The sequence below is a fragment of the Pan troglodytes genome, chromosome 13, assembly GCF_028858775.2.
Source record: "Pan troglodytes isolate AG18354 chromosome 13, NHGRI_mPanTro3-v2.0_pri, whole genome shotgun sequence".
Lineage (NCBI taxonomy): Eukaryota > Metazoa > Chordata > Mammalia > Primates > Hominidae > Pan > Pan troglodytes.
This window is the reverse complement of record NC_072411.2, coordinates 54,157,445-54,183,943: the sequence shown is the minus strand read 5'-3', so window position 1 is coordinate 54,183,943 and position 26,499 is coordinate 54,157,445. Positions and strand designations below refer to the sequence as shown.

The following is a 26,499-nucleotide window of genomic DNA, read 5'->3' as shown; positions in this document are numbered from 1 at the left end:
GTCTAAAATCAGATTCACATGATTATGTGTGTGTCTTTGTACTCATACATATCCATACTCATAAAATTTGATAATTGATGATACTGGCTTCTCAAATCAGTGAAGAAAGGATAGATTCTTAAATAATAGAACTGACAAAAAATTCGTAAAAATATTTTTCTGTTCCTGCCTCACACCACGTGTGAGGTTCCAGATATACTGAATGAAGTTCTAAATACATTAAAGATTTACACGTGAAAGGGGAATAATATACAGAAAAGAATGTGGGTAGATATTTAATCTTCAGGTAATTCAAACAGTACGCTAAATGACACTATAAAAAGAAAAATGGTAGATTCTGTTATAGCAAAAACTGCATCATAAACAAATAGGAAAGATTAGCATGAAGCTGTAATATATATGATTTGCTTTTCAGACTCAGTATATAAAGTTAGTTACCTATCTAAGAAGCTTTTGAAGCATTGCCTTCCCCACTTACCCTGTCTCCTTGTTGAGACTCCCAAACGGAGAGTTACTTCTCTTCAGTAAACAAGAGGAGAACTAGAACTTCATAAGCTCACTAGTGCTGTTACGTTTTGTTGCCATGTGGTGTTGTTATTGAAGTTTGATCCTATGTAGCCCGTTGAATATTTGTATGCTCAGCAGTGAAGCTTTGGTTGGTCCAGAACTTTGCACACATCAGCCAAACTATGTCCACAGATGGGCATCAGAGTTAAAGCCTTTTTAGTTCGTGTACTCAAAAGCTCTGCTGTTGTTTCCCACCTTACACATTGTACCAGGCTAATGGGATGTGGAGGAGCAACCAACATCATTCATTCACTCATGAAACAAATATTTATGGATCACCTACTTCGTGCCCTAAATACTGTTTATGTACTAAGAATAATAATAGTGAACAAAACAAACAAAAATTTGTGCCATGATGGTTACATTCATTCTGGGGGTGGAATGTGGTGAAAGGTTGTGGCAAAGACAGATGCTAAACAAAAAAATGCTATGAAACATCTTTAGAAAGGACTATGCACAAAATCCTGCCTTCCTAATTATTTTATATTTAGTCTATGTGAGTCACCAATATGAAAGATACCAATAAGTATAACAAAGAAGACAGATTGAGTACCTAATGGATTTACAACCAGTTTGCTGATAACTTTTCTCTAGCTTGTTTTGGGACTTTGTGGCCACTCTGTATGTAATGGTACATTATGCAGGTACTAAAAATACTGGTATAGACATATATTTCTGAATGTGGGAAGATGTTTATGAGTAGAAATGCATGTTAAGAACTGATATATTTAGTATGATCACAATGTTAGTGGGGAATATTTTTTCTCTACCCCTGTGGTTTCCTTTGTGAGAAGGGAGTTCCATTAGTGTCACCCTGAGCCTGCCCTTTGTTTTGTTTTGTTTTGTTTTGTAGAGACAGGGGCTCACTCTGTTGTCCACGTTGGAGTGCAGTGGTGCGATCTTGTCTCACTGCAACCTCGACCTCCCAGGCTCAAGCCATCCTCCTACCTCAGCCTCCCAAGTAGCTGGGACTACAGGCGCGTGCCACCACGCCCAGCTAACTTTTTTGTGTTTTTTGTAGAGACAGGGTTTTACCATGTTGCCCAGGCTGGTCTTGAACTCCTGACTCAACTGATCTGCCCACCTTGGCCTCTCAAATGCTGGGATGATAGGTGTGTGCCACCTCACCTGGTTTGCCCTTGCTTTTTTATTCACTTCGTCTCTGGTGTGATGACACCTGATTGGTAAGTTTGAGAGTAACTGGTCTTACATATGCCCTTCTGTGTAGGACTAGCTAGTCTTTCCACCACCACTGAGTGATTTTTCATTTGCTTCTCCATGAAATAAGTTATGCAGAGCCTTACCCCTGCAGGGAGAGGCCTTCCCCTCTCTAGTGCTAAGGCATGCCTACTTCCGGGGTTCACTATTAACAAATTCATTTGGCTAGTGTATCTAAAGCTTCCGTTAATAACAAAAGTGTTATTTTATTCTGTTTTGTTTCTCGTCTTGTTCATAGCTTAACCAAGGAAGGAGTTGTCTGTTTTTGGGTGCTGCCTTTATACACCTTATACTATTTTATTTAATTTTGCATTAACTTTTATTATTTTTGCGTGTGTGTGTGTGTGTGTGTGTGTATGTAATGTCTGGAAGGATATGCATCATAGTTTTAAAAGGGATTGGAAAAAGGATTCGTAGAATTAGGAGGTTTTTCCTTGTCTGTACTTCTAAATTCATGAAATTTATTAGATATGTAGTTCAGAAATAGTTAGGCCTTTTAAGCCTCTAAAACAGTATAGTCTGCTCTGACTTTCCAAAGCAATAGTCTTTTTGGCACAAGAGAAGAAGGTGAAAACCTGAGTAGGTATGTTTTGCCTGCGTAGCATTTGGTGCCTGGATTTAGAACTTTCAGTAGGCAAAAATGTATTACTTTTCTAAAACCCCTGGTTTGTCATTTCATCACATGTCAAAACAATTGCTTTCCATCCATAAGTAGTAGGCAATTTGCATGGCTTTTTAAAGCGAGTTCCAGTATTTAACTGAGGTTAACTGCATTGGTGTGTTTCTCTTTACTCACGAAGTATAGTTGTTTGCTAAGCCTGTTCATTTTTTGGCTTCTTTTGATTATTCCTTGCTATTAAAAAAAAAAAGAAATTACTCTGGATTCCTACCATCTTTCCTGATGATCACTGTGATATTACCTGTCATTCATATGTATATATATGTATGTTTTGCTAGATTATTCTATATTTGAAATTACAAGGTATATATAATAAAGAGGAAAAGACATAAAATGTGATACAGTGTTTCTAAAGTGGTACTTTTTATATCTCCACCTCTCCATACTAGCAGAAAAAATTGTATTCTTTGATATTGAAATTTTTGTAAAAGTTAATAAAGTAAAAATGCTCTATAACTCAATCATTATATTCTGATCATGCTTTTTAACAGTTTACCTTTATTTAATTTATTTTATTTCTCACAATGCAGGTTAATTACTTGTCAGTTTTTACTTTGATCATGTAATATTTCAGACCACAAAAAAAGATATTGAAAATATTTTCTAGATACATACTGTACAACTTAATAAACCTTTATAAATACAATGAAGCCCCTGTCTTCTTTTGAACCCCCCTCAAGTTTGATGTTTATCATTCTCCTGCATTCTAATATTTTTACTACCTGTGTATATATCCCTAAAGAATATGGTGTATTTTTTGGATGTTGTGAAACTTCAGGTGAAACATTCACATATTGCTGGTGGGAATGTACCATAGTATAGTTCCTTTGGGAAACTGCCCATTCCTAAAAAAATTAAACTTAGAGTTACCATATGATGCAGGATTTCTACTCCTAGATATACACCAAAGGACAATGAAGGCGTAATGTCCACACAGAGACTTGTACATGAATGTTCGTCGCATCATTGCATTACTTATATTAGCCAAAAAGTTTTTTTGTTGTTGTTGTTTTTTTGAGACAGAGTCTCACTCTGTCACCCAGGCTAGAGTGCAGTGGCGCGATCTTGGCTCACTGCAAGCTCTGCCTCCCGGGTTCACGCCATTCTCCTGCTTCAGCCTTCCGAGTAGCTGGGACTACAGGCGCCTGCCACCACACCCGGCTGATTTTTTGTATTTTTAGTAGTGATGGGGTTTCACCGTGTTAGCCAGGATAGTCTTGATCTCCTGACCTCGTGATCTGCCCACCTCGGCCTCCCAAAGTGCTGGATTACAGGTGTGAGCCACCGCTCCTGGCCCAAAAACATTTTTAAAAATCCAAATGTTGACTGGGCATGATGGCTCAAACTTGTAATCTCAGCACTTTGGGAGGCCGAGGTGGGCAGATCATTTGAGCCCAGCAGTTTGAGACGAACCTGGGCAACATGGCAAAACCCCGTCTCCACAAAAAATACAAAACTTAGTTGGACGTGATGGTGCACACCTGTAGTCCTAGCTACTCGGGAAGCTGAGGTGGGAGGATCACGTGAGCCCCGGGAGATAAAGGCTGCAGTGAGTTGTGATCACACCACTGCACACCAGCCTGGGCAACAGAGTGAGACCCTGTCTCAGTAAGCCAACCAACCAACCAACCAACCCAGATGTTCATGAACTGGTGAATGAATAAATGTGGTATATCTATACAATGGAATATTATTTAGCCATAAGAAGAAATGAAGTACTGGTACATGCTACAACGTGGATGACCCTTGCAAACATTATGCCAAATAACAGAAGCCAGTCAGAAAAGAACATATATTGTGTGGTTCTATTTATATGAAAAATCCGGAATAGGTAAATCTTTGGAGACAGAAAGTAGACAAGTGGTTGCCTAGGGCTGGGAATATGTGGGGAGAATGAACAGTGACTGCCAATGGGTATGGATTTCTTTTGGAAGTGATTAAATGTTCTCAAATTAGATACTGGTGTTAGTTGTACAACTCTATGAATATAGTCAAAACATTGAATTGTACATTTTAAATGTGTAAATTGTATTGATACATGAATTATAGCAATAAAGCTGTCTTAAAAAACTCATATAGCTGGGTGCGGTGGCTTATGTCTGTAATCAGTCCCAGCACTTTGGGAGGCTGAGGTGGGCGGATCACAAGGTCAGGAGTTTGAGACCAGCCTGACCAATATGGTGAAACCCCATCTCTACTAAAAATATAAAAATTAGCCGAGTGTGGTGGCAGGCGCCTGTAGTCTCAGCTACTCAGGCGGCTGAGGCAGGAGAATTGCTTGAACCTGGGAGGCGGAGGTTGCAGTGAGCTGAGATCGTGCCATTGCACTCCAGCCAGCCTGGGCAACAGAGCAAGACTCTGTCAAAAAAAAAAAAAAAAAAAAAAAAAAAAAAAAAACTCATGTAAATATTATAAATTCTTCTGCTGTTAGCTTTTTTGACTCAGCGTTATAAGCCCAAGCAAATCATATTTTGAGATTCATAAATTTTTGTTCATTTAATTTTGTATTCCTCATTTCATATTTCATTGTATGAATTTATTAATCAATTTTCCTTTTTGCTATTGAAAACAGTGCTTCAGGCTGGGTGCAGTGGCCTGTAATCCCAACATTTGGGAGCCAAGGAGGATTCCATGAGCCCAGGAGTTCAAGACCAGCCTGGGCAACATAGTGAGACCCCTTATCTATTAAAAAAATTTACAAAATCAATGCTTTATTGGACAGTTTAGTGCATATTTACTTGTATGATATACTTTCTAATTTTTTTAAGAGGTAGAGTCTCACCCTGTCATCGAGGCTGGAGTGCGGTAGCATGATAATAGCTCACTGCAGCCTTGAAGTCATAGGCTCAAGCAGTCCTCCCATTTCAGCCTCCCAAGTAGCTAAGATTACAGGCATTTGCCACCATGCCTGGCTAATTTTTAAAATTTATTTTTCGTAGAAACAGGGTCTATCTATATTGCCCAGGCTGGTCTCGAACTCCTGGCCTCAAACGATCTTCCTGCCTTGGCCTCCCATGCCTGGGATTACAGGCATGAGCCACCATGCCTGGCCCGGATTATACATCTTTAAAACTTTCTTCCAAATTAGAATTTGATGGGATTATTGATACTTAGTAATTTGTTTATTTAGAAGGCATTTTATTGCTTTACCTCAAGATATTTAGTTCATTTAATTATACAATTTAAAATTGAAGTTAGTAGAAGTACTTTTGTCTTCTGAAGGTCATCTGTAGTATCTTCGGCAATAGAAAAGGTAGGATTTCTTAACTGTTGGACCTTTACTGGTATTTTAGTGTTATATGAGATGTGTCCTCATTGTTGTGTATGCCAATATATTTTATAGAAAAAGCCACAAATGAGTACAACACTACAGAAGATTGGAGTCTTATTATGGACATATGTGACAAAGTTGGAAGTACTCCTAATGGGTAAGATGTCCAGTCATGCTCAGTGAATGTCTAGGAACTTGATAACCAGTGTCTCTTTTTGTGATGTAACTTTGAGAGGAAAATGAGACTTTATCACAGTTGACCCTTGAACAACACAGATTTAAACTGCGAGGGTTCACTTATACATAGGTTTTCTTCCACCTCTGCTACCTCTAAAACAGCAAGACCAACCCCTCTTCCTCCAACTCATGATTTCCTTAACAACATTTTTTTTTCTCTAGCTTACCTTATTGTAAGAATACAGTATATTATGTATATACAAAATACATGTCCATCTACTGTTTATGGTATTGATGAGGCTTCTGGTCAAGAGTAGGCTGTTAGTTGGCTGGGCGCAGTGGCTCACGCCTATAATCCCAGAACTTTGAGAGGCCGAGGTGAGCAGATCACTTGAGGTCAGGAGTTCGAAACCAGCCTGGCCAACATGGTGAAACCCCATCTCTACTAAAAATACAAAACTTAGCTGGACATAATGGTGTGCGCCTGTAATCCCAGCTACTTGAGATGCTGAGACAGGAAAATCGCTTTAACCCAGGAGGCGGAGCTTGCAGTGAGCCGAGATGGCACCACTGCACTCCAGCCTGGACGGTAGAGCGAGACTCTGTCTCAAAAAAAAAAAAAAAAAGAGTAGACTATTAATAGTGAAGATTTTGGGGAATCAAAAGTTATACACAGATTTTCGGCTGCGTGGGGTGTTGGTGTCCCTAACTTTCATGTAGTTAAAGGGTCAGTTGTTTTACTTTTGGGACATAAAAGTTAAAAAAGCCTGAATGCTGGATTTATGGGATTAACTTACATGAAAAAGAGTTCAACTGAAAATCTGCTATAGTAACACACATAATTAAAGCCTTGACACAATAGGATACATGATAACAATGTATAGGTGAGTTATTTAAGGAATTCCTCTGGGACTTCTATATGTATGGGAACTTTTAAATAATGAAGTAGATAACACAGTAGATAATATAACAAAAAAGTCTTCAAATAATATACATATAAATATAATAGATTAACAAAATGAAAAAAGCGAATATAAAAAAGTGCTTTTGGGGAGATGTGGCAATTAGCTGAACTGTATGTTAGAAATTTAGAAGAGTGATGAAAGCATTTGTTTTAACATTAAAGCTTTTCATAGTACATTCACATGTTTATACTTGAACCTCTTAAAATTGTATATCATGTTAGATTTTTTTCAAGATAAGCTTTTGCTGTTTGAAAGCTAAACCTGTCTTGAAGAAATAGAAAGATCTGGTATACGTCTCTTGTGTTGACAGATCTTTTGTGAAATGGTTTGTCTCTTGATTTTGGAATACACAACATTTGCAACATGCTTTTTTTTTTTTAGAGTTCTATGAGCCTATAAACAAAATATTGTGTAAAATCATTTTATAGATTTATTCCTTTAACAACATGAAATTTCCAGGATTTTAGTTTAGTTTATTTTTATTTTATACTTTCTTTATTTTGAGACATGGTCTCTCTCTGTCATCCAGGCTGGAGTATAGTGGCATGACACAGCTCACAGCAGCTTCCTGGGCTCAAGCAGTCCTCTTGCCTCAGCCTCCTGAATAGCTAGGAGTACAGACACATGCCACCATGCCCAGCTAATTTTTAAGTTTTTTATAGAGATGAGATCTTACTTTTTTTTTCCAGGCTGGTCTCAAATTCATGGGCTCAAGTGATCCTCCCGCCTTGGCTTCCCGAAGTGTTGGAATTACAGGCATGAGCCATTAAATATAAAATTATTTGGTAATAGAATAATACCTTAATGTTTGAATTAAATTTATCAGTAAATACTTAACTGTCTCTCTCTCTCTTTTTTTTTTTAGAGCGAAAGATTGCCTAAAAGCCATAATGAAAAGGGTAAATCATAAGGTTCCACATGTTGCTCTGCAAGCACTAACTGTGAGTACAAGTCATGTTATTATTTGACGCAAATTTTAAATGTGTTTTTAATTACAGTAAGTTAATATTTCAATATGCGTATATTTTTATTTCAATTAATAGCTTCTTGGGGCTTGTGTGGCAAACTGTGGAAAGATATTTCATTTAGAAGTATGTTCCCGTGATTTTGCAACAGAAGTACGTGCTGTGATTAAAAATAAGGTAAATTTTAAAAACAGAAGAACTTTAAGTCATTAAAAAATGTAGATTGTGTGTCATTATAACTATATGTGGCATTACTAAAATATTATAAATGAAGTCATTTTTAGATCATTGAAATGAAATAAACTGTTCTGAAATTTGATTTTTTAATTTGTAGCACCAAAAACTATTCTCCCCAAAGTATATATACTGTAAATAATAGCCAATCCTTTTTGAGGGCTAGTAAGTAGTCATTACTTTAAGCATTTTACATATACTGTCTTGTTGAATGCTCTTAACTACCCTTGGAGCATTAGATTGTTGGAAGTTAGATTCCCTTATCATTCTTATTTTATAAATGCAAAAACTGAGACTTAGAAGTAACTTGTCCAAGGTCATGCAGCTGGTAACTGGAATAGCCATGATTTACATCCAGGTTTCTCTGGCTCCATTCTCCGAAACATGGAGGAAATAATCTCTGAATATAAAAGATTTGTTGTCATTATAGTAAGACTTAGGAATTGGTGTTAAAAACAGTCATTTTGTATGAAACAACTATATCACAACACGTAAATAGGCATCTATCAATTACTCAACTAGGCTAGAAATTTCAGGACTTTTGTTGATGTTCATATAATTAAAGAGAATTTTGATGGTAATTCTCCTTGTTAAATAATTTAAGTACTTATTTTAACCGTAGATTTTTGTTTATTTTCCTTTCCTTTTCCTTAAAAGGCACATCCTAAAGTATGTGAAAAACTGAAATCTTTAATGGTGGAGTGGTCAGAAGAATTTCAGAAGGACCCTCAGTTTAGTCTGATATCTGCAACTATTAAATCTATGAAAGAAGAAGGAATTACTTTTCCTCCAGCAGGTTCTCAGGTGAGAGATTCATTCAGACCCATGGTTGACCCTATAATATTTTGAAGGTATGTATGTTATGTAAAGACTAGGCAAGGTATGTCTAGATTATCATTTTCCACCTTTACTTCCCAAATGACTCTCTAGCATAGTGCCTTCCTTACGTTTAGTAGACATTCTAGTTTTTATGTGTATTTCTTCCACATATCAGAACCTTGTGAAGTTAATCAGACATAGTGTATTTAATGTTCCTCTAAGTCTACAGTCATGCAAAAGGCATAGGTATATGACATAGCCCTTATATTCAAGAAATTTGTAGCAAATTTGAATGATAGCTTTATACATGTGAAAAATAACTAATTTAGATTGTAAGTGACAAATACAGGATGAGGGGAATAGACTGCATACTGTCTATCTTAATACCAAAGAGAGAAAGAGGTGACTACAGATTGGAATGGTGAAGAAGGTAAAGAGGTAGAATTTTGGGACTTGAATGTATTAATATTTTGTTAGAGAGAAGTGAAGAGGTCATATCAGGAGGTAAGTGAAATGAACAAATTCATGGAATCGAGAGGCTCAAGACTTGTTTGTTGAAGAGTGAATATGCCTAGAGTGAATGCTTCACATACAAGATGGATGGAAATGTAAGACTAGAAATTTATTTGCTGGGAGAAGGGATAGCTTTAGTAGAACTGGGGTGTAGAGGCAGGGATGTTGACTCATGGAGTGGGCTGGTTTTTTTAGGTTTAGGGGAGAAAAATACTATTCCTTGGGTTTTGCTCTCAGTACCTTATTCCTTCCCATTAATATTAGGATATGGGCTAGGGAAAGAGACTATGAGAAGTACTATATTTTCTTTTATTTTAGATCATAGATTAAAGAGAAAAATATATATATATATATATTTTTTGAGATGGAGTTTTGCTCTTGTTGCCCAGGCTGGAGTGCAGTGGCGCAACTTCAGCTCACTGCAATCTCTGTCTCCCGGGTTTAAGCAATTCTGCCTCCGCCTCTAGAGTAGCTGGGATTGCAGGTGCCTACCACCATGCCCGGCTAATTTTTTGTATTTTTAGTAGAGACGGGGTTTCACCATGTTGGCCAGGCTGGTCTCAAACTTCTGACCTCAGGTGATCCACCTGCCTCGACCTCTCAAAGTGCTGGGATTACAGGCATGAGCCACCACGCTGGCCGAAAAAAGATTCTTTATAGCTTACCAGACCTAAGGGTACGAGGTAGAGTTTTGAGATAAGAGTCTTATAAGTAATAAAAAGGAAACATTTTCCTGTTCTGTCCTTTCTGCATATTTTTCTGAAAAATCTATGTAAAGAACCGGTTGATGGATCAGAGTCCTGGATACCTGTCTTACATGCTGTTTATTAAATTCAAGCATGACCTTCCTTACTTCTCTGCTATGTCTGGCAGACCACTGCCACCCAGCCACAATAACTAGTAAAAGGACTTCACACATATTCCTAGAACTGCACCTCTTGTCTCTGTCCCCACTCCTCTCTCTTCAGTGATGATCATGACTTCTTGCTGGCACTCCTCGTGTAGCTGTACTCCTATAGCAGAGCTCCTCTCACTAACAGACCTTGGACAATTGAGATCGGGAATACAATCAGAAAAGAGTCTTTTTAAAATTCTATTAATATTTAAGTACTTTCTGTATGCCAAGTTCTGTGTTACATTTATGCAAAATCTAAGCCAGTTTGATCCCTGTGTGAGTTTATAATGTTTTCTTGAAAAATCTGATGTTTTATTTTAGTATTTGAAAACAATTATTTAAAATTATTATAAAGAACTTCACTTTTAGACCAGTGATGGTGGCTCATGCCTGTAATCTTGGCACTTTGGTAGGCTGAGACAGGAGAATCACTTGAGGCTAAGAGTTGCAGATCAGCCCAGGAAACATAGTGAGACCCTGTCTCTACAAAAAATAAAAATTAGCCGGGTGTGGATGCATACACCTGTAGTTCCGGCTTCCCAGGAGGCTGAGGCAAGAGGATCACTTGAGCCCAGGAGTTGGAGGTTACAGTGAGCTATGACTGTGCCATGCACTGCAACCTGGCTGACAGAGTGAGACCCTGTCTCAAAAAAGAACTTCACTTTTAAATGAAACTCAGTTATATCAGTATTTTTTAAATTTACCATCTGCAAGTAATTATAGAGCTTGTGTTTTGTTTGAAAAGATAGTTGTGTTCATTTTACTCATACATTTACAGACTGTCTCAGCTGCTGCCAAGAATGGTACGTCATCGAACAAAAACAAAGAGGAAGAAGACATAGCTAAAGGTAAATGATCAAGCACATGTAATTTAGTGTTGCTTAAAATATCTTTGCCAGGGCTGGGCGCGGTGGCTCACGCCTGTAATCCCAGCACTTTGGGAGGCCGAGGTGGGCAGATCATGAGGTCAAGAGATCGAGACCAGCCTGACCAACAAGGTGAAACCCCATCTCTACTAAAAATACAAAAATTAGCTGGGCGTGGTGGCGGGCGCCTGTAGTCCCAACTACTCGGGAGGCTGAGGCAGGAGAATCACTTGAACCCAGGAGGCGGAGGTTGCAGTGAGCCGAGATGTCACCACTGTGCTCCAGCCTGGCGACGGAGTGAGACTCCATCTCAAAAAATATATATGTGTATCTGCCAGAACATTTTTTGAAATAAAAATGATAATAAAACTAGTATACTTTTATTTTTACCTCAAATCTAAAACTAGTAGCATCCAAAAAGTAAGGAAAACAAATGACATGCTATCAAATGAATTTAATTCATTATCTTTTTTCAATAATATGTATTTGATGTGCTACCTTTGGAGAGATTACATTTCACCTTTTTTTAATGCCAAAGTTATGAGTCAAGCACAGAAATATGTTCATGGCTTATCCTATATGGAAAGCTACCCATATTATAATGTCACAATCTGTTTGCTATAAAAATAATTGCTGCTGTATATGACAGACCGTGATAATAAAGAATGAGCAAAAACTTTATTTTAAAAATGTCATGGTTCCCTGCCCTGCCCCACCCTCCCGAAAGTTAACTGTAGCATGTAATTAGACAAATAAAATGCTTGATTTATTCTTATTAAATTTTACATTGTCATCTAATGTTTATTTTATCAAAATTAATTCCAGTTTCTTTGCATTTTAATTTTTGAAACTAGCTATTGAATTATCGCTGCAAGAACAGAAACAGCAACACACAGAAACAAAATCCTTATATCCATCTTCAGAAATTCAGTTAAATAATAAGGTTGCACGGAAAGTGAGAGCTTTATATGATTTTGAAGCTGTTGAGGACAATGAACTCACCTTTAAACATGGTGAAATAATTATTGTTTTGGATGACAGGTATGTTTTAAATCTTTATGGGAAGGTTTAAAGTGTAATGCCCTTAATTTAGAATCCAGAGTATTCAGTTCTTTGACTTTTAGTGTATTTAAATCATAATAGAACCATTTCATACCTTGTTTTTTCAGGCAGATAATGTGAGCCTCTTCTCGTTATATTTGATAATTTATGTTTGTTATATTTGATAATTTATATCTTGGATGAAAAATGTATTAAATAATATTGTTGATGACCACAATTGGGAAACATGTAAATACTCAGTTACTTGAATATGTTTACGTTGGCAGTTGTGTGTACTGAAATTATTGGCAGAAAAACTTTAGGAAGAAATATAGCAATATACCCTTGATCAGAGCACCAAAAGCTATACTTGGCTCCTCCCCAATTCTTAATCTACTACTGTATTCTCCTCAGAATTTCTCTACCATTTAAAGCTGTCATAAAAAATAGATCAATCTCTGTAGAGCTTAATACTGTTCTGTACTTTTAAAAGAAATTCATGAAATTTAGCAAGAGTGAGAAGTAAGCTTGTTGCTGTGAGCACAGATTGCAGATGTATTTGGTATCCATTATAAATAACTTATTTATAACACACTAGTCTAATATATTTCTAGTATTTTTTAAATAAAGGGTAGATAAGTAATGGTTTTACTTTACTGTGGTAAATATTTATTGAGAAAATGTTATGTAATCAACTATTTATAATTAATAACAAATGAGGACACAGTTCTGTCTTCATAAAACCTAGAATAAAATAAGGGAGTTAAAATTACCATATAGACAATTGTATGGAAGGCAGAATGTGGTGAATATCATAAAAGAGGTGCTGTTGGAGCCCAGATAGCAGATTTACACTTGGTGCAAGCATCTGGCAAAGAAGGCTTGTCCTGCAGCTCCATTTCAGGTGTGTATCTTGATTGGTTTTGATAAGATAAAAAATTTTGCAAGAAATTGAGGATGAGAAAAGGAAGGTCTCTTAGGCAATCAAGATAGTACCATCTTCACTTAGAAAATCTTTTTTCCATAAAGAAAAATTTTTTAAATAATCATTTGGAGTGGAACACCATGATCCCTGAAGGAGAATAGATAGAAATACAGATGTTTCTCAACTTATATTAGCCTACAGTTGGGCAAAATCATCTAACACAAAACCTATTTATTATAATGAAGTATTGAATATCTCATGTAACTTATTGAATACTGTACTGAAAGTAAAAACCAGAATGGTTTATGGGTATCTGAGTGTGTATCACTTTTGCACCATCGTAAGTCATGCCATCATGAGTTTGACACTGTCTGTAAAGATGGAGAGATAGTGTGGGCTCTGAACACTGACAGTCTGAAATGTCAGGCTTATGAGTGTCTTTTAGTTAGAGTACTTACAAAAGAACTTAGGTTTACCGTTTTGATACTCTTATACAACTATGAAGTTAAAGATATTTATAAAATAAAAACAAAATGAGTGGTTTTATCTAAGATTTTAATTTAGAGCAATACTTTATATAACAAAATTTTCTAAAATAAATTGCTGCTCACAAAACAATTTTCAGTTAAGAACTTTTTTATTTGTAACTGTTAAGAGAATTCAACATGAATGTGATGGAATTTGTAGGTCAATTGCTGTCATTTTGACGATAGGACACCCTACTTTTATAGTTGCTGTAAGCATGCTTATGGGTAAAATATTGTCATTTTAGGTGATTGGTAATCGCTGGTAGACAAATGCAAACTTGCATGCTAAAGTTAAATGACAGTCTTCAGTTAAAAGGAAGTCATCCAGAAAATGACTCTATTCATTGTTTTTATACTTTTGTGGAATTTGAAGCATAAAATTTTCACACACAGAAGTCCCTTGAAGTCCCTTGAAAATATATCATTCTTGGATCTCTGTTTAAGAACCATGGAGCTGGCAGGGCGTGGTGGCTCACACCTGTAATCCCAGCACTTTGGGAGGCTGAGGCGGGCAGATCACGAGGTCAGGAGTTTGAGACCACCCTGGTCAATATGGTGAAACCCCGTCTCTACTAAAAATACAAAAATTAGCTGTGCATGGTGGCTCACGCCTGTAGTCCCAGCTACCTGGGAGGCTGAGGCAGGAGAATCGCTTTAACCCGGGAGGCGGAGGTTGCAGTGAGCCGAGATCGCGCCATTGCACTCCAGCCTGGGTGACAGAGCGAGACTCTGTCTCAAACAAACAAACAAACAAACAAACAAAAACATTGAGCTGATAGAAAAGGTGCACATTTCTTATTTATTTATTTGAGACAGAGTCTTGCTTTGTCGCCCAGGCTGGAGTGCAGTGGTGCCATCTCAGCTCACTGCAACCCCCGCCCACTGTGTTCAAGTGATTCTCCTGCCTCAGCCTCCCCAGGAGCTGGGATTACAGGCATGCGCCACCATGCCCAGCTAATTTTTGTATTTTTAGTAGAGAGGGTTTCGCCATGTTGGCCAGGCTGATCTCAAACTCCTGACCTCAGGTAATCTGCCCACCTCGGCCTCCCAAAGTGCTGGGATTACAGGCGTGAGCCACTGTGCCGGCCCAAAGGCGCACATTTTTTATTAATGGAGTATATCAAGAAAAGCGTTTTACTTTCTACACTTTTAGCTTTATCTTACCACTCCATGTTTCTTTTCTTTTCTTTTCTTTTTTTTTTTTTTTTTTTGAGACAGGGTCTCACTCTGTCGCCCAGGCTGGAGTGCAATGGCGTGATCTTGGCTCACTGCAACCTCTACCTCCCGGGTTCAAGCAATTCTCCCACCTCAACCTCCTGAGTAGCTGGGAATTCAGGTGTGCACCACCATGCCCGGCTAATTTTTTGTATTTTTAGGGGTAGAGACAGGGTTTAATCATGTTGGCCAGGCTGGTCTCAAACTCCTGGCCTCAAGTGATCCACCCGCCTCAGACTCCCACAGTGCCGGGATTACAGGCGTGAGCCACTGTGCCTGGCCCACTCCATGTTTGTTTTCTGTGTACCATTTCAAATAATCAAGTGGAATTCTTGCAGTTCCAAAAATGCCGTTTTCTGCTTAGTCCTCTGTAGCATTGCACCTTTGGTTCTGTCTGCCTGGAAAGCCCTGCTGAAGGAGGTAAAAGCATTTAGAAAAGGAAGAGAACTTTACTTTCAAGGACAGTTTGCAAGGGAGTCCAGGCTTTAGAAAAGTTGCCTCCCCATGTTAAAAAGTAAAACAGGTATTTTAAGGAAAAGACCCCCACAAGGTTACCAGGTTTTTCCAGGTTTGCTATTTATATGTTCATGGTAGAAATAGCAGTTTTCTCACGTGATAATTATATCCATAAAGGACATCACTACCTTCAGTCATTGTCGTTGCAAAAGTTAGCAGGTGAGTACTTTTTGTTAAGAAATCAGTAGTTAAAAGGAAAGGCTCAAGTTTTTATGTACTTTGAGACCTGAAACTAAATATGGTAGCATTTTTTGTTTTATCTCAGAGTGCAGAGTTTTTTGTTTGTTTGTGCCTTGTTTTCTTGCTTATCAATAATGGCAGGAGGGCAAAATGTCATTTTTATTTCCACAGACTTAATTTTCTTTTCCTCCTGGCAAGTGCCTACTTAACCTTCAAAACCCATGTCAGATTTTATATCCTCTGAGAAGCCTTTCAACCTTTCTCTGCTTTTTAGCTCCCACTGGAGTTAAGAGTTCTCTTCTTTGAGCTATAGCTCTCTGAACATATGTAACAGCATTTCTCATACTGTATTTTAAATAGAGTCATTTCTCAGTTCCTTAGAGAGTTGGTTCCAGAACCCCTGTTGATACCAAAATCCACAGATGCAAGTCTTCGATATAAAATGGCATCATATTTGCATATAACTTACACACATCTTCCTGTATACTTTAAATTATCTCTAGATAACTTATAGTACCTGATACAATGTAAATGCTATGCAAATCATTATATTGTATTTTTAAATACAATATATTGTATTAAAATTTTTTTTTGTTGTTCTATTGTCATTTTTGTTTTTCTTTCATGAATACTTTTGATTTGGGGTTTGTTGAGTCCATGGATGTAGCACTTGCCAGATACAGAGGGCAAACTGCGCTTCTTTACATATGTCTCTCTACTAAATCAGTTGATTCTGAAGAGGCTCATGACTTCCTTGGGTGGGACGAAGGAGAAGGGAGAAAAATTCTGAAGGTAAAGCAAGATAACATATTTTTAGTCAGTTCTGTAGGAGAGATTGTAAAACACTGCTAGATTTTTTTTTCTTGTTTTTATAGATAGGGTATGACTGGGTTACCGAGGCTGGAGTGCAGTGGTTATTCACAGGCATGAGCATAGCACGCTACAGCCTGGACTCCTGGGCTCAAGCAGGCCTCCTCCCTCAGCCTCCTGGGTAGCTGGGACTACAGCTTTGTGCTAGATTTTAAACTTCTTGAGGGCACAAATGGTGTTTTAATTATCTTTGTAATTTCAGTGCTTAGCCTAAAGGTACTGTTTTCTCCATGGTAGGTTTTCATAAATGTTAGCTGAATAATGTTTGTTGAAGGTGAGGTTTATGTTCTTTACACTTGTATCATTTTTCGTTTTTCACTCAGTTGTGATTTATTCTTTTTTTAATATAAAAAGCTCTAAATATAAATGCTACATTAAAATTTTCTTTAATTATTAAATGGTTTGTGTAAAATTAGAGTGCCAATTTCTTTAATTTGAGAATTTAAGCTTGAACAATGTTTTTTTGCTATCAACATTCCATAGAATCAACTTGTAGTCAGTGGAGAGAATATAGAGCTGGATGAGGGCTGGGAAGGAGTGGTCAATTTGGTTGCTTTGCCTACTTTTATGCTTCATCAAAGAGCTTGTAGTAGTGGCTGGGAGGAAAATTATCCTATATTGGTAGGACCACTGAGGAAGGGTACACACATACAGTTGTTGGTAGGTTCATATAAAACGCTTGCATCCATTTCACAGGTTTGGGTTTTCTCGTTTTATACAAAAATTTCTCAAGTTCAGCTCTCCTTTTCAAAATGAAAAGTTAACTTAAAAATGTGTTTGTAAGAGAAAGAAAATTTTTCCTATCTTCCATAGATATTTGCAGATATGATATCTTAGAACTGTCAGTACATCAATACATCAGTTATTTTCTGGCTTTAAGAACTTGGATGATATATAACTCTTTCATCTCTTTCTAGTGCTCATAAATGAAATGATGTTTCATAATCATAGACATTAATTCATCCATAAGACTCATACTTAAGAATGTCTATTCAATAAGTCAGATTTTTGGAAAGGAATAGATAAAATTATCATTATTTCCAGATACTATGATTTTCCATATAGAAAGTTCAAGAGTCCAATGGATAAACTATTACAAGTGGTAGGAGTTCATAAAGGTTGTTGGATACAAGCTCAACATACAAAACTCAGTAGTATGCTTTAATTACAACTTTTTAGAAACTGTAGTAAAAAAAAAGTCATTCTCAGTAGTAACAAAAATTATATAAATGATCTAGAAATGAATAAGCCTAACAAAGATATGTAAGGTCTTTATGGATTAAATTATAAAATTATTTGAAAGCTATAAAAGAATATAAATATATATTTACATATTATGTTTTACATAAATGTAAATGGAGAAGGATACCATGTTCATAGGGAAGAAACCTTAATATTGCAAAGATTTCTTTTTTCTTATATTATTGCATAATTTCAGTGCATTTCCAGTTCAAATCCCAACAGGACTTTTTCCCCAGAGAACTTGAAAAGTAATTTAATATTAATGTGGAAATTTGAAGGTGTGCAATAAATGAGAAAGAGTAACATAGAAAGGGTATTTTCCCTGGCAGATATTAAGGTACATTAACAAGATGTGTAAACAGATACATGGACTATTGCAACAGAATGGAGTCTAGAAATAGGCTCATGAATAGATTACTGTTTGAAAGGTAGGGTATTATAAATTACTAGAAAAAATGAAGGACTATTTAATAAATTTTGCTGTGATGAATGGCTCTTTTTATACTACAGATAAAATTTTGATCAGTTTCACATAGTACATTAAAATTTCATTCCAAATGAATTAAAGACCTAAACATGGGAGAGGGAAAAAAAAATCAAAAAACTAAAACTACAGTTAAGTATATAGAAGAATAGATTTAGGAGTTTAAGGGTAGAAAAAGGTAAAAGCATAAGCCATGAAAGAAAAGATTGCCAAATTTGATTGCATAGGGGAAAAAACCACCGTACAGTTAAAGAAACCATAAACATATGCTGAAAAGACAGCGACAGCCTAGAAGAAGTTCTCTGCATAATTCAGACAAACAACTGCTTCCAAAAATGTAAAGAACTTCTACAGATCCATGAAAAAAGACAAATGATCCAGTAGAATAAGAAAAGTGGGCAAAAATACGAAAAAAAAGGCAGTTTACAGAAAAGGCAATCTGAATAGCTAGCAAGCACAAGTAGATGCTTGGGAAATGCAAGTGCATACAATGAAATACGATTTCTCCCGTCTGATTATCAAGAGTTAGTTGGGAAAATTATCACATATAAGGGAAGATGACATTGTTACATGCAACCGGGGGAAGGAGAAAGGTGAATTTTCACAGCCATTCTAGGGAACATTTGGCAATATCTAGTAAAATGAAGTGCTTATGGCCGGGTGCAGTGGCTCACACCTGTAATCCCAGCACTTTGGGAGGCTGAGGCAGGCGGATCACTTAAGATAAAGTTTGAGACCAGCCTGGCCAACGTGACAAAACCCCATCTCTACTAAAAATACAAAAATAGGTGTGGTGCTGCATACCTGTAGTCCCAGCTACTTGGGAGACTGTGACAGGAGAATTTCTTGAATCTGGGAGGGAGAGGTTGCAGTGAGCCAAGATCGTGCCACTGCACTCCAGCTTGGGTGACACAGCAAGACCTCGTCTCAAAAAAAAAAAAAAAAGAAAAAGAAAAATGTTTATATTCTTAAATCCCAGCAAGTTCACGTCTGTGAATAAGCGCAGAGAAATTGTTGCATGGGTGTCCTCAAGTCTAGGATGATCATTACCTTATCTTTATAATGGTGAAAGACTGGAATCAACCTAAATGTCCATCTCTACAGGAATGGATAAATATGGCCTATTCGTGTGTTGGAATTTTAATTTAAAAGGAATAAGCAAAATTGGAAAGTATTAATATATAAAATTAAAAAGATCTGTATGGATTAGCATCTATGTCTGTCTGTTTCTATATGGACTTGGCTATAGATATGTGTAAAAGAACAAAAAACAGACTGACAAGAAGGCTACCAACTTTATTGTGGCAGTGTGGTAAGATGGATGTGGTGCTGGGATTTGGGGTCATTACTAAAGGGCACTTGTGTTTCCTGTTTACTTTTTAATTTTTTAATTTAATTTTTTTTTTTTTTGAGACAGAGTCTCACTCTATCCTCCAGGCTGGAGTGCAGTGACGTGATTTCAGCTCACTGCAACCTCTGCCTTCTTGGTTCAAGCGATTCTCCTGCGTCAGCCTCCCAAGTTGCTGGGATTACAGGCACCTGCCACCACACCCGGCTAATTTTTGTATTTTTAATAGAGACAGGGTTTTGCCATGTTGGCCAGGCTAGTCTCGAACTCCTGACCTCAGGTGATCCACTCGCCTCGGCCTCCCAAAGTGCTGGGATTACAGGCATGACCTACTGCATCCGGCCTTACTTTTTTAAAGTCCAGAATAAAAAATGATTAATTGCTAATTGGTTCTAATTTTTTTTTTTTTTTTTTTGAGACGAGTCTTGCTGTGTCACCCAGGCTGGAGTGCAGTGGTGCCATCTTGGCTCACTGCAACCTCCTCCTCCCGGGTTTAAGCGATTCTTCTGCCTCAGCCTCCCAAGTAGCTGGGACTACAGGTGTGTGCCACCATGCCTGCCTAATTTTTGTATTTTTAGTAGAGATGAGGTTTCACCATGTTGGACAGGCTGATCTCAAACTCCTGACCTCAGGTGATCTGTCCACCTTGGCCTCCCAAAGTGTTGGGATTATAGGCGTGAGCCACTGCGCCTGGCTGGTTCTAAGTTTAGATATAGGGATGTGGATATTTGTTTTACTTGTACTTTTTAATATCGTTTATTAAATTTAAGAAAAATGACTTAATTATAGCTGCTTGTAAACGGATATATTCAAAGGAGGCTAAATTTAATTTTTAATTCCTCTTTGCTTATTGTATTAAAATGTGGGGAACAAATGATATTTTTTGCACTGTATTTTTAGTGATGCCAATTGGTGGAAAGGAGAAAATCACAGAGGAATAGGACTTTTCCCATCCAATTTTGTAACAACTAATTTAAACATAGAGACTGAGGCAGGTAAGTTAAATCTTAGAGAACATTAGATCTATTTAAGTTTTTTTCACTTAAATTTTATGTTTCAGTTTTGGATGTAAAGTAGATTGGCATTTAACTTTTGTTTTAAATCATTTCTTTATAGGCATGACAATCTAACCTACTTTTTAACCAAATTAAGGGGTTAATTTAGCCTGTGTCAATCCCAAGAATTGACATAGTTAAATGTCAGGCATAAAATCATATGTGACCATGCAGGTATTTAAATCAACCTAACTATGTAGTGTAAGAGGCAGTTCATATCTATTCTGTACAAAGAGTGTTTTGATTCATCAGTGAACCACAGAGGCAAAGCGGGAGTGGTGTGGGGAGGTTGTGGTTGGCAAGTGCCGAATATGATTACTGGGGTTAGGAGTACTCCTAAATTTTAGACCTTTCCTCACCTTGATTTGATCCTAGGGAGCTTGAAACAATAATAACAAAGTAATGTAATCAAGCCACTAAGCTTCCTATTTCAGATCTGCTGAACTTTAGTCAGTCTGCAGCCACAGACAGTTCCATTTTAGTCACTTTAGCCATTGTCAACCATGCTGAGAAAGCATTCCATTTGTTATTCAGGTAGGGAGGTGGGGGGATCTGAGTGTAAAGGAACAGCTCGTAATAGTACTAATGATGGTAATCAGAAATAGTTACTGGTTTTTGAGCATTCATTATTTGTCAGGCATTGTGCTAAGTCATCTGTACTATTGCATTTCAATCTCACGGTTCTGTGAGATAGCTACTTTTGTTGCCCTGTCTTACAGATAAGGACACTGAGGCTGAGGGATTATGTGTCTAGTAAGTGATTGAGCCAGGATTCTAAAGTCAGTCAGTTTGACCTTAACACTGACTCACTGAGGGATATATCAGTGCTAGTCCTTGCCAGTTCAGGAGAAAGAACTTCAAATGAAAGCATTATGCATGTGTAACATCGTCTTTGTATGTGTAGAGTGATACATTCAGAAAAATGAAGTCGTGAGAGGTTGATACTCACTGATTTGAATATAGAGTACTTTGCCATTATTTATAATTTTATTCCTCTTAACTGACTCTCTAAGTAGATAGGAATATTGGAGATACCTTTAAAAAATAACTTTATAGATCATGCTCAGGGGATTCTATATAGCAATTTCTCCTTGACATAGGCTGGAGAGTATTAAGAGGAAAAAATATTGTGGATTTTCAGTTTATCCTTGTGTTATGCTGACTTCTGTTCTTTGAAAGTTAGCCAAATATTTGAAATAAATGACTAACAGTTGGGATTTAAAATTGTTTGGCTACATAGGTTTTTATTGTAGTTTTATTTTTACCAAAATTTACTTTGTTAAAATATGGTACATTCTAGCAATACTCCAGGGAACATTTAAATAGTTTTCTGGGTTTATGTATTTGTAAGTTTTTTTTCAACCTTCTCTTCATGAAAAACTTTTGTGTTTAGTGTTGTTTTAACTATTATCGAAGTTAGCTTAAAATAAGTTTTATTTTTTGTTCATATAGGAAATAGTTTTTTTAAATAGAAGGGAAGAGTGTAGAAGGAACTCGTAGATGTAACTATGAAATTAGCTAGTTAATAATCTGCTAGATAATAATCTGCTGTCATATATTTATTCACCCCAGTGGTAACACTCAGTTTTCAGGAAAATGCCTAAAATGTCAGCTGCTGTTTATATTGTACACTTGTTCCACTAAAATTTTAAGTTCCAAGAGGTTAGGGATTCTTGTCTGTTTTATTCACCGGTGTCTGTATAAATGCCTAGAACAATGCCTGGCACATAATGAGTACTAAATAAATGTTTGTGAAATAAATGACCAAACGTATGTAATAAACGTATGTAATATTGATTATAAAATGTGGTGAATATTTGAAGGACTTTTATTTTTTTTCTTATGGACAATCATAGGCCACTTATAAATTAATGACTAAAATTACTGAAGTAAATGCTGAGGAACTTAAAATTACTTTGTTTCTATAGCGGCTGTGGACAAATTGAATGTAATTGATGATGATGTGGAGGAAATTAAGAAATCAGAGCCTGAGCCTGTTTATATAGATGAGGTAGGGTCCCTCTTTTGTTTAATAGTTAAACTATCAAGACATTTAAATGTACTATCTTTGAGAATGCTTGGAAAGAGTAATTTCATATTTACTGAAGTTAAAACTCTTGAGTTTTTGAAAAGTGTCCTGTTACTTTTTTAGGATAAGATGGATAGAGCCCTGCAGGTACTTCAGAGTATAGATCCAACAGATTCAAAACCAGACTCCCAAGACCTTTTGGATTTAGAAGGTACTTAGTGAATATTTTATATTATTTTAATATTATTTAATATTTTAGCTATTCATGATGTCTTCAGTTTCTTCTGCCTTGTATTTGCCTCTAGAGGTTAGAAATCTCTGGTGGGGAACAGACTAGTACAGTAAAATAGTAAAAGTATTACTTGGAAGGCATTGTCATAAACCTGCAAATCCTTTTCATAAAGCAAGTATTTGTATTTCTTTAAGCCCACTAGTAAAATTGGCTGAAGATTTTTGCAGTCCAAAAAAGGACAGAATTAAAAATAACAGTACATCAAATTGAGTCAAAATGTTTAAAATGCTTATTGCTGTTTAATGTTCTTGTATTATGAATTTAAAGGACAAAATTATACATGATAATTGTTAACTTCATAACATAGTCAATTGATGCATGTTGATGTGTCTTTTAGTCTCTAAGAAATGTGAGAACAATTAAAACGTGTTTTTTATGCTTTAAAAAAAATCCTTTGGGATAAGAATCTCTGGTAAATAATTCTTCTTAAATCTTTTTATAGAAGAAACATCTGGTTATGAATATAGAATACAGCGTTGTGCTCTTTATTGTGTCAGTGTTCACATTGGGAAATACACAGTATGTTTAATCTTGAAATGTCTTAAGTAAATGAAAAATCTTCATATCTGATGGGCAAAGGTTACATAGTTTATATACTGTGGCTTAAGTTTGTTTTAGTTAACTAATCATAGTTTTCTAGATGTCTTTAAGACTTTGGGATAACTCCAGATTTCACAGTCTGTCAACTTAGTTAATAGTTTCAAGAAAATATAATGAGGTTTTTATTTTAAAGTTGACCTTGCTTTTAGTCACATGATAGTAATATGTAGTAGTAGTGCTGAATAGTAGTCTTTCTCTAGCATGAGCTTAATCTGTGTGTATTATGCATAGTGTTGTATATTGGTGCTATATTGTTAAAAATTGTTGAAATGGGCTTAAACTGGATTAAGTTTCTATATTTGTAAGTATTTTTGTATTTACAGATATCTGCCAACAGATGGGTCCAATGATAGATGAAAAACTTGAAGAAATTGATAGGTGAGATTTTTCGTGCAAGGAATAAAAAGTATAGTTTTGGGGGGTTCACTTGTGTTTTGGCAAACAGTAAAGTAGGGAAAGTTTTTGTGAAACTGTACAATTCATGGAAATTGTTTTTCAGTTTCCCAGGCTCTTACAAATTTATAGCAAGGTGGTGCTTTTTATTTTGTTTTTGTTTTTCTAAAAAACAAGCTCTGACAAGTTTTATTAAATAAAAATTTTACATGGCTTACTTTTAACCAGTCTGTTCTAGCATGCTTCTAGTGATATTAGAACTGCCTGGATCAGTGATAGCCAGTGTGCGTACTCTCTAGTATTTTCTGCATGCCGTGCCCATCATTGCCACTGTAGTGATGGACAGCAGTTTTGGCCAACATTGTATAGCACTCTATTTCAGATTTCCTCAAAGCTGGACAGTTTTAGTGAGGATGACCAATTTTGCTTTGCCTTTTCTGATCATCTTCAGAGTCTACTTTTACCCCAGCACATACTTTCCACTTTTCATAAGTTGGAGCCTAGAGTTAATCAACTCCACTGACTTTTTCCTCTTTGAGACCATCCTGCCTTAAGTCCAGGAGGGTCCCCAACTAAGAGCAGCTGCCAAGATGGCTGGGGAGCCTGGTGTTTTTTATTTAGGTAACAGTTTTCTGGGGGTTTTTTGGAGATGGACTTTTGCTCTGATGCCCAGGCTGGAGTGCAGTGGCATGATCTCGGCTCACTGCAACCTCTGCCTCCCCAGTTCAAGCAATTCTTCTGCCTCAGCCTCCTGAGTAGCTAGGATTACAGGCGTGCACCACCACACCTGGCTAATTTTTGTATTTTCGGTAGAAACAGGGTTTCACCATGTTGGCCAGGCTGGTCTCGAACTCCTGACCTTGTAATCTGCCCAACTTGGCCTCCCAAAGTGCTGGAATTACAGGCATGAACCACTGTGCCTGGCCAAGAATTGAATTCTTATGAGAAGTGGTACTTATAAAAATTTTAAATGAAATTTCTCTAGTGTTTGAAGCTAAATCACACCTTCTCTTTTCATTTCTTGTCCTTGTATTTGTTTCTATTGCTCTTTTAATTTTATCCTACATAGTTTTGTTTTTCTTTTTTTCTTTTTTTTTTTTTTTTTTGAGATGGAGTCTTGCCCTGTCACCCAGGCTGGAGTGCAGTGGTGCGATCTCGGCTCACTGCAACCTCCACCTCCAGGGTTCAAGCCATTCTCTGGCTCATCCTCCCAAGTAGCTAGGATTACAGGTGCCTGCCACCATGCCCGGCTAATTTTTGTATTTTTAGTAGAAATGTGGTTTCACCATATTAGCCAGGCTGATCTCGAACTCCTGACCTCGTGATCCGCTCACCTCAGCCTCCCAAAGTGTTGGGATTACAGGTATGAGCCACTGCACCCAGCCTTATGCCCAGCTTTTTTTTTTTTTTTTTAAAGACAGGGTCTTGCTGTGCTGCCCAGGCTGGTCTCAAACTCTTGGCCTCAAGTGATCTTCCTGCCTCAGCTTCCCAAAGTGCTGGGATTATAGGCATGAGCCACTGGGCCTGGCCCTTATTGTCCTTTAAAAATAGGAGCGGCCAGGCGCAGTGGCTCAAGCCTGTAATCCCAGCACTTTGGGAGGCCGAGGCGGGTGGATCATGAGGTGAGGAGATCGAGACCATCCTGGCTAACATGGTGAAACCCCGTCTCTACTAAAAATACAAAAAATTAGCCGGGCATGGTGGTGGTGGCCTGTAGTCCCAGCTACTCGGGAGGCTGAGGCAGGAGAATGGCGTTAACCCAGGAGGCGGAGCTTGCAGTGAGCCGAGATCTCGCCACTGCACTCCAGCCTGGGCGAAAGAGCAAGACACGGTCTCAAAAAATAAATAAATAAATAAAAATAAAATAGGAGCAACACTGGGGGGGGTAGACTTTCCGGGTTTTGAGCTTTTAACTTGGTTCTGCTCCCTTATTTCTCAGCTCTCTATCTGAAGTCATAGGGAGAACCTGTAGTGAAAGGAAAACAAGGGATAGGGCTTAGTATTCCATCATCATCCCTTTCTAGTGGTATTTATTGAATTAATATATAAACAGCACAAGAAGAAAAGATTAGATAGGACCAAAATAAGAAGGAGAATATAAACTACTTCTTTTCTGCCTCTGCCAGAGAAGTGCAGTAGCAGCAGGACTTTTCCTAGTCACCAGAGATTGTCGTCTTTGTTCCAGGGACATTTTAAAAATAAATTTGTTGTGTTTTCTAAAGAAATGAAAAATCTGTGTGGCAATTAGCAGTAGTTTTGCCATATTTTAGAGAAAGCATTAAATATCTCGTTACACATCTACTTTGTTTCAATGCAGCATGTTAATGTTCAGTGAATAATCAAACTGGAAAAGATTAAAAAGTATTATGATAGATGTGGCTGTATGTTTAGTTCAGACACAATTTTTTTTAATTTTTTGTATTTTCAATTTGAAGTTGGTTCAGTGCACGGATGCAGAACCCATGGACATGGAGGGCTGAGTATATGTCCACACATTCTACAATGGAAATCATTGTCCTTGATAATTATCCCTTGATATGAGCAGATATTATATAATGAAAAAAGGCAGAAACTATGACAATTTAATCTTATTTTTGGTTCATAAAAAGAATT

General features: G+C 37.0%; 1 protein-coding gene and 1 pseudogene across 4 annotated transcripts in view; one reads left to right on the top strand and one right to left on the bottom strand.

Annotated features, from left to right (window-relative positions):
• The window catches only part of STAM2 (signal transducing adaptor molecule 2), a 60,393-nt gene that overhangs the window by 24,722 nt on the left and 9,172 nt on the right, over positions 1–26,499 (top strand). For 2 of the 4 annotated variants that reach the window (XM_024354638.3, NM_001280281.1), the window contains 10 exon segments: positions 5,808–5,892; positions 7,743–7,818; positions 7,921–8,019; positions 8,734–8,880; positions 11,082–11,151; positions 12,024–12,210; positions 20,418–20,512; positions 22,501–22,583; positions 22,725–22,812; positions 23,817–23,871. In XM_024354638.3, coding sequence (XP_024210406.1) covers positions 5,855–5,892; positions 7,743–7,818; positions 7,921–8,019; positions 8,734–8,880; positions 11,082–11,151; positions 12,024–12,210; positions 20,418–20,512; positions 22,501–22,583; positions 22,725–22,812; positions 23,817–23,871 — 938 coding nt within the window. In that variant the 5' untranslated portion in view covers positions 5,808–5,854. 4 annotated transcript variants of the gene reach the window in all.
• Positions 24,037–24,507, bottom strand: LOC107973795 (large ribosomal subunit protein eL30-like; annotated as a pseudogene).